This window comes from Nuphar pumila, chromosome 2 (genome assembly GCF_984573655.1).
Source record: "Nuphar pumila chromosome 2, dmNupPumi1.hap1.1, whole genome shotgun sequence".
Lineage (NCBI taxonomy): Eukaryota > Viridiplantae > Streptophyta > Magnoliopsida > Nymphaeales > Nymphaeaceae > Nuphar > Nuphar pumila.
In genome coordinates this window covers 30,108,198-30,120,292 of record NC_143250.1, presented here as the reverse complement: position 1 = coordinate 30,120,292, position 12,095 = coordinate 30,108,198, and the positions used below count along the sequence as shown (strand labels likewise).

At 37.1% G+C, this 12,095-nt stretch overlaps 1 protein-coding gene across 1 annotated transcript; it reads right to left on the bottom strand.

The window, feature by feature from the left end:
• Positions 1-5,829: 5,829 nt before the first annotated feature.
• On the bottom strand, positions 5,830-11,537 carry LOC149845141 (ABC transporter F family member 1-like). Its single transcript, XM_089995547.1, has 5 exons — positions 11,076-11,537; positions 7,787-7,860; positions 7,491-7,698; positions 7,185-7,419; positions 5,830-7,083 (listed from the first exon to the last, which is right to left on the bottom strand). Exons 1-5 carry the CDS (start codon positions 11,319-11,321, stop codon positions 6,032-6,034), a joined length of 1,815 nt encoding a protein of 604 aa, XP_089851673.1. The 5' UTR covers positions 11,322-11,537; the 3' UTR covers positions 5,830-6,031.
• Between the last annotated feature and the right edge of the window lie 558 nt (positions 11,538-12,095).

The following is a 12,095-nucleotide window of genomic DNA, read 5'->3' as shown; positions in this document are numbered from 1 at the left end:
GAATCAAACTTTTGGATCTGGACCTAAGTGGGATCCACTCTAAACTCTAGAGATCTCATTAGGAGGGTCTTTTAAACCCTAGAAGAATCTAGAGAGGGTGAGACACCCCCCTAGTGAACCCTCTTAACTAATTAGGTTGATTAGTTAATAATTAAGATAAATTAGTGGCTAATTAAGTTAATTAATTAATTAATTAATTAGTGAGTAAAATTTTGAAATAAGTTTTTTAGGGATGAGATTAGGTTAGTTTTGATAAGATTGGGCTCTAAGGAGGGGACCCTCCCCCCCCCGTGGAATTTCTATTACAAAAAAAAAGAGAGGAGTCTCTCTTATCTCTTCTTTCCTATTCTCTTCTTTTTTCTTCTTCCTTAGATTTTTTTTAGCAGCCATTGAAGCTTCTTTAAGGTGCTAAGACATGAGACGAAGTGTTGGTAGTTTCAAAAACATGTTTTAGGTTGAATTCATCCTACGTGTAGCATAGATCGAATGCAAATGCATAAACCGTGTGTCTTGCCGATTTTACATGCTGATCAATGATGGATCAGATCTGAAATATGTTTGAAAAAGGTTTTAAAAGTATTTTAAAATCAATATATGGTTTAAAACGGATCTACAGAATCATTTTTTGTAAATCTATGCCCAGACGGCTAAACTGGGAAATCGGGTAACCCGAAACACATAGTTTCGTGTTCCTATATAATTTTAGATGGTTAAATCTTTATTTCCAGCACGATTGGATGCATATTTTATTTCTTGCATGTGTTTACAATATGAATCATGTTTTTATAAATTTATTTTATACGTTTTATGATATTTTTGCATGCGAGCATCTTAAACTAATTATTCTATGCAAAAATCATGATTTATTTTGATAGTTTAGATTCCAAAACATATATCATGATCATATGACATCTCTTTATGACCGTAGATGATGTTTAGATTTTAAAGCATATATCATGAGAATTGCGGAGGACCTGAGCATGCCGGTAGTTTTTCCAACAATGATCGAGATTAACTCAGGTCGGTTACCCTTCTCTCGGTTGGATCTGAGCCCCACCTGATCGATTTATCGAATCTGAATCTTCGTCATTCGATTCGAGCCAACACCGACCGTATTTTCTCCTCTACCCGTCAAGCCATGCCAACACTGATCAAATCCGCTCCTCTGCCAACGGCCAGACAGTCGGTTGCCTCAAGTTGTGATTTCTCTCTTTCTCTCCTCCTCTGTCTCTCTCTTCACCAGACTGTCGATCAATTTTCATGGTCAATCAAACTACATGTGTCAGGGTCAAATCTTCAGCTGGCAGTTCTAAAGACCCTCCTACTATGCACGTTGTAGGGGGTTGTCGAGGGCTTGAGTATGTTGATGGTGATTCTACCTACGACGTTAAGACCGACACATGTCTATTCTGTCACATTCTATGGGTCAACAAAGTTTTTTTCTTTCTTTCGGTCGACTGCAATCTTGTGTTGGGGTTCAGATCTCTGCTCAGCAGATTTGATTCTATGCCGACAGATTTGATCTCACGTAGGGTCGAACCCTATATGTGCCGATCGGATCTGACCTTCGGTGGGTCAATCTATGCCTACTATGGCGGGATCTTCTATCTAATTGGTAGATTCGAGCCTTTTCTTATCAGATATATCCACTGAACGACATATCCGAGACATTGATGGTCGATTCTGCCCTCTATCTTATAGATCTGAGTCATTCATCTGTTGGACCTCTTCTCTGTCAGAGAAGGAGATTTTCACAACAGAACATTTTTTATTTTAATATATCTAGACTCACATGATCTGGATATGGATCAAAGCCCGACCGAATTTCGTGTAATGCTTCACTGCCTATCCCTCCACCACCCATGCCCTAAACCGACCCAATTTTGTGGCTCTGATACCAATGTAAGATCTTAAAAGGTCCCAAATATTGATTTGGTAGAGGATCACTAAATAATAGGGCATATGCTAGAAAGTCGTTGAACCTTCAATCTCTTGAAGCCACATGCTCTACCTGATTGAGCTATTATAGCTCATCTCTAGGTGTAGGTTTTCACAATCCTCCAAAAGAGCTGAAAAATTATTATATTGTCCTTCTCTACCATGTTCATGGTCTTATATAAGCAATCATGGAGGATTTGATTAATACCACCGTTAACTTAGAGATAATGCCCCATTATATATAATAATCCCCTCCATAAACATCATATAAGTTATATATTCAACCATTAAACTAGAATTAAAGATTTTAGACAACTGATTTTTAACCCTATAAAAATTTGTCCATGTGTTGGAATTGAACATTTCTAAGAGTCAATTATTACAAAATCAAGCATTTAACATGCATCCACAGGATCAGATTTTGAAAAAAAAAATGAAAAACTCCTAAAAAAATCTCATTTTGTACGGAAGTTCACTCTCTCTCTCTCTCTCACTCACACACACACACACACATGCCTACCCACCTTGTTCTGCCCCCTCAAAAATCATCATTTTTGGCATTTTTTTCTCACATCTAACACCATAGATGTGATCTATAGGTTTTGTTTAGTGGGAGCCAACTTTTGGATCATAGGAATCTGTTTAGTGATCCAAAATCAATGGCTATGAAGATACCAATTTTTTCTGGCTCATAAAACATGTTTTTTTCATCAAAAAAACATAATCTAAGAGTCGATTCCCAATAAATCGAGCATGGTAAACACACCTAATGGTTCAGATCTATCATAAAACACTTTCAAACTATGGGGGAGAACGAGAAATGGGACCTAATATGTTCAGTTCATATATATATATATATATATATATATATATATATATATATATATATATATATATATATATATATATATATATATATATATATATATATATATATATATATATATATATATATGGTAATGATAAGGTGCTCCCAAAGTACCTACTTCCACCTAATAGAAACTTTAAATTTTCAATTTTCTTAAAGTTTTTTTTGTTGATCTGACCCTATAAATATGATCTATAAGCATTGTTTTAGTAGAATATATATAGAAAAAATGGTAGCTGCTCAACCTTTAGGTCCGCAGATACCAGCACAAACATATGGGCCGTCCATCTCAGCCTTGATGGATGGTCTACGCAAAAATGCATATTTTTTGCTTTTTAGAGACAGTTTTTACTGCCACTAAAGGTCCCAATGGCAACTGGGACATTTAGCGACAGTCAAAACACTGCCACTAAAGGCCCCAGAAAACTGGGGCCTTTAGTGACTGACTTCTGACCACCACTAAAAATAAAAAAGCGAAAAAACACTGTTTTTTTGTGGCCGTGATGACGGCTCACAGAGTTGCACAGCTACTATATATATATATATATATATATATATATATATATATATATATATATATATATATATATAAAGAAAGAAAGAAAGAAAGAGAGAGTAATGCTTTCTTAGGCCCCCTTTTTCGTTAGGCCCTTTCAAAAATCATAGTTTTAATTATTTTTTTCTCAAGTCTAACACCGTAGATGTGATCTGTAGGTTTTGTTTAGTGGGAACTGGTTTTTGGATTGCCGGAATCTGACCTGTATACATGTTTTTTCTGTGATCATGATCCAAGAGTTGATCCACACTAAATCGAGCATGCTGAACACATCTAACTGTTCAGATCTATCATAAAATACTTAAAACCTATAGGGCAGAACGAGAAATGAGGCCTATATATATACAGGGTTCCGTGCTCTATATGATCTGCTAGGGTTGACAGGGGGGGACTATTTCTCTTTGCTCCTCTGAACATGATTCCTAGGGAGTTTTGGGTAATCAGCCCTGAAAAAGGCCGCATATATTGGCTGCAGTAATCTCCTTTTAGGGGAGAGCACGCACTAGAAGAAGAGATTTTGGTATGTAGAAGGTTTTTAAAAGGAATTGTCAAAAAACAATGTCCCATAATACACTAAAATTTCGTCATTCACAATTAGAATAAAAGTTCGTCTTTTACTAAACAGTGAAAAAACACAAGCCTTGGTATGACTGACCAAATAACATAGTGCGTACAAGCTCATAGACTTCGTGTAGGGCTCTGCTTGGAAACTGGCAGCTAAGATGGGAATTTAAATATATGGTCAAACTACCTTGGCGGTGGGTGTTTGGAAACTGGTAGTTTGGATGGGCGTTTATACATTTGGGAAGAAAAGTGAGACAGTGCCCGCACTAAAGAGTAGATTTGGCAGCTATCACTTTTCCAAATGCCGTCGGACTACCAGTTTCCAAACAGAGCTAAAATGTCATATTGAAAATAAAAATGAGTTATATCTTCAACTAACTTAACGGAACTAAGGTTATCTGAAAAAAAAAAAAAAAAAGACTTAACAGAACTAAGAGTAGATCCAAAGCTCATGTAAGCTTAGTTACTGCATGATTTTGACTTTTGAGACAAGTTGAGCGCATAAAACAGCATCAGATGAACTCTAAATTATTCATTCGGGTTGTTAGTTAGTTGTATGGTTTGTTTATTCAATTGTTAATTTATTCTTAATTTGTTAGGTGTTCAATGATATTATTTTTTTATTACTTATTATTGATTGATTTTATTTTGTATAAATGTTTCTTATTATGTGTTTTTATATTTTTTTATTTTTTATTTTATTTTGGATACCACCTAAGCCGCCTAAGCCTTTTTAGGGGCGTACCCCCTAGGCTCCTTCTGACACCTATGTAGCAATATGTGAAACAACAGAATATAGGACAGAATCAATGCACAATTAATAATGTTTCACATTTGAAAGCGCCGGTTGAAAAGATGACATAAAAACTGAGTTAAAAAATCAGCAAATAATATATATGGCCTTAATTTAACATTAATTTTACAATAAATTATGCCAAAAATGCACCAATTATGATAATTTTTCTTCAAAATCAAGTCGGCATATAGAAACCATGAGATTCAAGTCTAGATTCATTGTGTTTTGAATCTGAGATCTGCATAAATTGGACGCATGTTAGAGTTTTTGTAAAAAATAATTTTAAATATAACTTTTCATATTCAAAAACATTTTTCTCAAAAGAGCGAGTTTTTTTTCTGGCATACTGAAGATAGGTTTTTTCTTCTGCTTTTTAAAGTTATTTTTGGAAAAAGGCGTGTTTTAAACAAAGTTTTGCTATGTCCCATCATGTATACAGTTCAAACACAAAGTTGGCAGCCTTAAAACCCTTCAGGTTTATGCATAGGAAGATGAGTCAGATCCAAGTCATCCACCAAACTGCTTCACAATCTTAGGTCAAGAGTCTTCCTTTCAGAACTACCTAATTTTGCTCAACTTGTTTTAATTACTTGCTTTCTTGACACTTTCTCAGTAAAAAAAAGTTTGACTCAAAAAGTGGCTCTTATTATTATTATTTAGTAGTGATGGTGAGGGATTTAGGCCTCAAAATGTGTCTCTTTACTGAAAAGGAGGAAAAACAAAACACTTGCAGAGAAAAACCTAGCATCGGACAGGTTAAAATTTTCAGAAGCTTTTATCAAAGTCCTCTTCCTCTTTTTATTTCTGGTGTACTTTAGTTTTGCTAAACAAGCCTTAATGTTCTTAACCAATTGCATACTTAGTTTCAGCTGCATCGTTAAATGACGCCACCCATTTTGGTGATTGTAGGATAAATATTTGGTTACTTCCAATGCATAATCACATTTAGATCATGAACGTACTCTTAAACAGCAATTTCCCACCGGAATGTCCATTTGATCATAAGACTAAGCCATCAATACACCTGTAGGAGTGAAAATTGATTGGGTTGAGTCCACTGTTCATCACTGAATGTTAACACAAGTTCATGGTGGAAAGAATAACATATTACTGTAATGAGAATCATATCTTTGATATAAATACCAAGTGATTAAAAAACAAACAAGTTCTTTCCTTCTATCATAGTTGTCCCAGATGAGATGACCTGGCCTCAAAACACTGCCTAAGATCATCCATTAAACAAACATGAATTTTGTTTACCTCATAAGATAGCCAAATGTTTCAGAAAAGATGTATGCCATCTCTAAACTCATAATCCAGCCTTGCTTTTCAGATGTTGCTTGAAATCCATAATGTCGCCTTCCCATCTTGCCACAGTCTGGTTTTCGCATACCCAAATTTCCTCAGCCACCTGATTGATAAGCCTGAAGTCATGGCTGACCAGAACCAGGCCCCCATCCCACTCATTGAGTGCATCTGCCAATGAGTCGATGGTCTCTATGTCAAGATGATTTGTGGGTTCATCAAGGAGTAACAAATGTGGTAGCCGCCATGCCAACCATGCGAATATCACCCGACTCTTCTGTCCATCAGAGAGATTCTTCATCGGCATTACCTGTGCTTTTCCAGTCAATCCAAACTTTCCTATGGCAGCCCTCATCCTCTCCTCTTCGTTTCCTGGATATTCCTTCATCATGTACTGAAGCGCCGGCATGTCCATATCCAGTTTCTCTGCAAGATGCTGGTGAAATTGTGCAATCCTCAAATGGTTGTGACGCCTCACCATTCCATCTAAAGGAGCCAATTCTCCAGTCATAAGTTTAAGCAGGGTGCTCTTTCCAGCTCCATTTGGCCCAACCAGTGCTATCCTGGAATCCAAGTCCACACCAAAATCAAGGTTCTTGTATATAAGGTTCTCCGGAGTGTAGCCAAATGTCACTTCTACAAACTGCAGCACTGGAGGTGGTAGCTTCCCCACATCAGTGAATCTAAAGATCAGCACCTTGTCTCTGATCACCTTCTCAGTGAGTCCTTCACGTTCCATTTTCGCCAATGTTTTCTCCTTGCTCTGTGCCTGGCGTGCCAACTTGGCAGAACCATGTCCAAACCTTGCAATGTATTCTTTCATAGATGCAATCTGATCTTGCTCCCACTTGTACTGCTTCATCTGATTCTCTTCCAGCTCCGCACGTGTTTGTACATACTGGTCATAATTACCAGTATAAAGCTTCAGCTTCTTGTTCTGCATGTGGATGATGTTGGTACAGATACCATTTAGAAAGTCTTGGGAATGTGAAATCACAACAAGGATTCTATCAAACTTCTTTAGCATCTCTTCCAACCAGACACATGCTTCCAGATCTGTGCACAAAATAAATATGTTTAATAGAATAACTTACAGTGAACTGAATTTTCCTAGATCTAAAATGTTACATTTCCACAGATAACATATAAATGCTGACCAAGATGGTTGGTGGGTTCATCGAGTAAGAGGATAGTGGGATTCATGAAGAGAGCCCGAGCCAATGCAATCCTCATTCGCCATCCACCGGAAAAATCACGAGTTTTCTTGGCCTGCATTTTCTTGCTAAAACCAAGACCATACAAAATCTCTGCAGCTCGTTTCTCAGCTGTTGATGCATCCAACACTTCCAAACGCTCATAAATGCGCTCTAGAGTTTCTTGGGCATTTTCATCCTGTAATAATTCACATTTTCAGTTTTCTAAAATTGCTAGTGTTATATTCTTCTCAGGTTAAGGGCAAGTACCTCTAACAAAGATTCAGCCTCTTTCTCCAATCTTAATCTCTCCTCATCACAGTTTATGACAGCCTCAAGGGCAGACATATCTGAAGCTTCAATTTCCCTGGTGAGGTGATAGATATCCATGTGTTCAGGAATTGGAAGCTCCCTGCAGCCTATTGCAGAAAGAAGGGTGGACTTCCCACAGCCATTCAACCCAAGCAAACCATAGTGCCTGGAAACAAAATGACAGCAGAATCTCCATCAAAAGAGCCTCCAAGGTTGATAAAAGAGAATTGATGCAAAGTGTAATAGGACGTTACCTGCCATAGTTGAGCTCGAGCTCAGAATCTACTATCAGATCATGACCATGGAAAGTAACTGATAATGACTCAATCTACAACAAGAGGTAAACCAAAAGTCAGGCAACAAGAAATGCAAGAATTATGGGTTTGACTCAGAGTCAGGACACAATCCATAGAATATATTTCTATGGATCATTACCTCAGATCTGAAAAACATTTTAGATTGACCAAAATATACAAGAAACATAGGTCTTCAACCACGGTCTTGATCTAGAATAGTAAGGAATAAATAGAACAGAACACCATGAGTTGTAACAAATCAATCAAACTTAGCCATAGAAGCATCCATAAAAAGGACATTGTCAAAAAGCTCCAATCATAACTTAGAGCAGATAAAGTTTATAATCATACTTCATGTAAACATACAACGTACTAGGACACACAGTGAACCAGGAAGAGGCGAACAACATGCAGAACCACACTTGAAATACCATCAACTAATGCAATATAAAATATTCTACAGGCCATCTGAATGGATAAGGCTTTGCCTGGAAAGATACTCAAGAAGATTTTCAAGCATGTCTAAAGGAATCTTTTTGGAATATATGATGCTGATACCCAAAAATGCAACTTGTATATTGCACGCACCTGACTCAAACTGAAAATAAACCTGATATAAAACTGCATGAGATATTAAGATTTTCTGCCTATGCCATGCTTATAACTTGATAACACATAAGGCAGCCTTATGATGTCACCCTCAATAACACATGCTAACCATGAAGATCGGTGACAAAAAACATACATAGGATAATGGTGTTACACAGTGACATCATCCAATGAGCATGCCCTTAGACTTGCTGGCTTCATTAATTCAAAAGGCTATCTGATTCCTTAGAAGGTTTTGCGCTTTTCTACTTTTTCTATTGTAGAACTTGATAACAGACACAACCAACCCATCTTATCATAATAGATCATACTTTATGCTTCAAGTGACCAGACCATAAGGCCATGAGCATGTAAACGGAGACAAGATGCTCAAAGTCTCATTCCCTATCTAACAGGAACTGCTTGAAAAAAAACATCATTTAAAACAACAATTTCGATAGATTCCTAACTAGCCTGACCTCCACTACTGATGGAGAGGTTAAAAATCGAAGGAAGAAAGGTGATTAGATTTTGCTAGGCCAAGATAACTTTCTTATGTTTCAAGTATATAACAAGAAAAGAAACAAAAGACCGACTAATTATTCCCTCATTAAAAACATTAGATCTCTCTCTCTCTCTCATGCATTACATTCTTAGAAGCACATGCATAGCCCTAATCGAAACCCAAACATTAATGATATTATAGACAAATATTTTCACATTCTTAAATTCTCATAAAGCAAACAAAATTCACACCAAATTGCCAAGATTTCAACTTTAACCATAATCATATTTTGTAGCATCAATTTGATGACATTTTGATGAACAATGAAATAAACAAATGAGATCCATAAAGCAAGAATGAAAGGGTTAATGTTAATAACTTAAAACCTCAACTTCAAAGGGCAAAAATCAACATGTTCATGCTTAATATCAAACTAAAATTTTTAGTGAATACTTTATGTGCAGATGCATATGAAGTTAGCAGAAATTACTATCAATGAACACATGATAGTTTCTCTGTCAGTAAAACCACAGAAGGAAAACAAAGGAAAGGGAAAAAAAGGCATACTACAATTAAATTCTTCTCTTGAACGGGATTCATGCAGTAAGAGCAGAAGAAAAACTACTCATTGCAAAAGCTGAGAAGACACTAATGAAGCTAAGCCAATCTCTGAACTCACTCATTTTTACCAGCTTGTCATAGCTCCCTACTCATGCGAGTCCACATTTACTTATAGTAACAATCAGTTCAAAGTGCCAATGCATACGTTCTGTTTAGCTCTTCTTCATCACCTAGAGCTAAGATGATCAAGGCAGATTAGGTTGCTGATCAACCATACAAACTTTAATGCGTTATTCATGATTTGCACAAAAACAGTAAGAAACAGAAATGCTATTGTGAAAAAATGTCAAAAGACTTTGACTGGCCTTTTTTTTAATCTGAAGATTGTTCAGCATCATATTTAGTTGATGATTATGAAAATAACATATTTGTCAGAAAAACAAAGCATAGCAGCATATTCATTTAGGCTGCTATCATGTTGATGAATTGTGCCATGACACTGTTTCGCTGTTTCTGCTCCTTACATACATTCTGACCATCAGCTTCTTTAACATGGCCCTGGCCTCCATCTGTTTGCCCCATAGCAAACTCTGGCATCTATATGTAAATACTTTGACACTATGTCATACAGGTTAAGCATTATAGTCTAAAATATGTTAATGCTTATATATAGGTTTTTTATGCACACTTCTCTACTACAATTCTGAACTCTTCTTTATATGTCTATCATATGAGCTCATTTCTGTGGGTTGGTTTTGTACATTACAGATGCTGCAACAGTTAGAGTGGAATAGTCTTTGACAAGAGTAGCACAAGTTAGGCATCTATAGAGTAGGAGGCTTTTCTATAATATATATGTATGCATATTATGTATATAATATGCAAGATACATACATATATACATCTGTACATATGCATGTATGCATACACACATGTTTTGTATTTTATATCATATCTTGCATATTATATACGTAATATGCATACATATATATTATAAAGTCACATGTTTCATGCCCGCCCGTAGCTACCGCAGGCTAAGACTAGTGGGGCCAGGTCTCCGATCCAAGGGTGCGGTTTCTGCATGTAACAAACAAAAAACTGAGATAAATACCCGCGACACGCACTCACACCCGCCACACGCTATATATCAGACAATCTCATCTGTTTCAAATTTCAATTCTTGCTTGAATGGCTAATCTAAACTAAATGTCTTTAATCAGTTCCGATTCCATTAACGGACAAGCATGAGTTAGACACTGGCTAACCAATTCCAGTGAACCGGGAAGGCCGAAATGGTTCGATGGTAAATGATAAATTCACCAATCTCAGATTCAACCGAGTATTAAACAAAAAAAGGCATTAAGATGGTTTCACATAAAAAACAAAACACTCATAGTTTCCCGTAATTGCTGGAAAGCAGTTCTCCGTAAAAAGATTTAATTTGATCCCTCAATCAATCAGAGATTGTGCGCATATCACAACGAGCAACTTCAATTGGGGAAATCTCCAAGATGTAAATTTGATCACCATAATAACATTGACATCACCAAAAGCATCAAGGAAGATAAGTACACAAATATCAACAAGGCTTACATGGATATCCCGCGAGAGGAGATGAGTCGTGAGAACTCCGGTGCACGTCCGATCCGATAAGCGCAGCGCATCGACTTCGTTCGCCAACCTGTCGCTGGCGCTGCCGCTCAGCGCATCGGCGGAGGCCGCCTTGTTAGACGCCCCTGCGGCAGCAGCGGTGGTGGAGCTCCCGGACTTTCCTCCTCTCTTGGCGGCAGCCGCTGCCTTCTTGGCTGCTGCCTTCTTCTTGCTGGCGTCCGACACCATCTCGTTCCTCCGCAACGAAGAGCAAGAAACAAAAACAACCCCTGATCTGAAAACCAGAGAAGCTGCTGCTTTCGATATTCTTGCCCTACAAAACCAACGAAAAAGGATCGCACGATATGAGCGAAACCCTAGATCTGTTGTTGCGGCTATTTTTTTGACACGCACACACTCTCTCTCTAACGAAATTGACGAAGAGAGAGCAAAACCCTAAAACACGGAAGAGCGGACACAGCTTATTTATTTACTTGCTCAAGCATGCCACAAGCGATTCTCAAGAGGGAATGTACCGGTTCTTGGGTCGGTTCGGATTTGGGTTGGATATCTAACCGACCCAAATTTGTTTGGTCGTTTTTGTAAACGGTTCTGATTTGGATTGGATGTGGTTAATACCATATTCCATTAATTGGATGTTGGCTAAACGGATTCACATTTGGATGGTAAAAAGCTCATACCAGATCTGCTTTTTTTACATGTAAATGGAATCGGATATCTGTAAGTACTCGGATATTTGTCAGATTCGGTAGCAAAATATTAACACCATATCCGACATCCAGTTATAATTAGATACGGTTTTGGCTTAACAAATGCAACCAAACAGAATCGGAATTTGGTTGGCTATGGGATAAGATCCGACTCATTAACACTTCTGTTTGGTCCATTCTTGCAACTCAAGTCAATATAGGCAACATGTTATCGTTGGCTACCAATATCAAAAACCGATATATATATATATATATATATATATATATATATATATATATATATATATATATA

Coding starts and splice junctions, on each gene's coding strand:
- LOC149845141 (XM_089995547.1), bottom strand. CDS start 11,321: ATGGTGTCGGACGCCAGCAAGAAGAAGGCAGCAGCCAAGAAGGCAGCG. Junction 7,861..11,075: donor TCCTCTCGCGGGATATCCAT/GTAAGCCTTGTT, acceptor CTCTTGTTGTAG/ATTGAGTCATTATCAGTTAC. Junction 7,420..7,490: donor AGGCTGAATCTTTGTTAGAG/GTACTTGCCCTT, acceptor GAATTATTACAG/GATGAAAATGCCCAAGAAAC.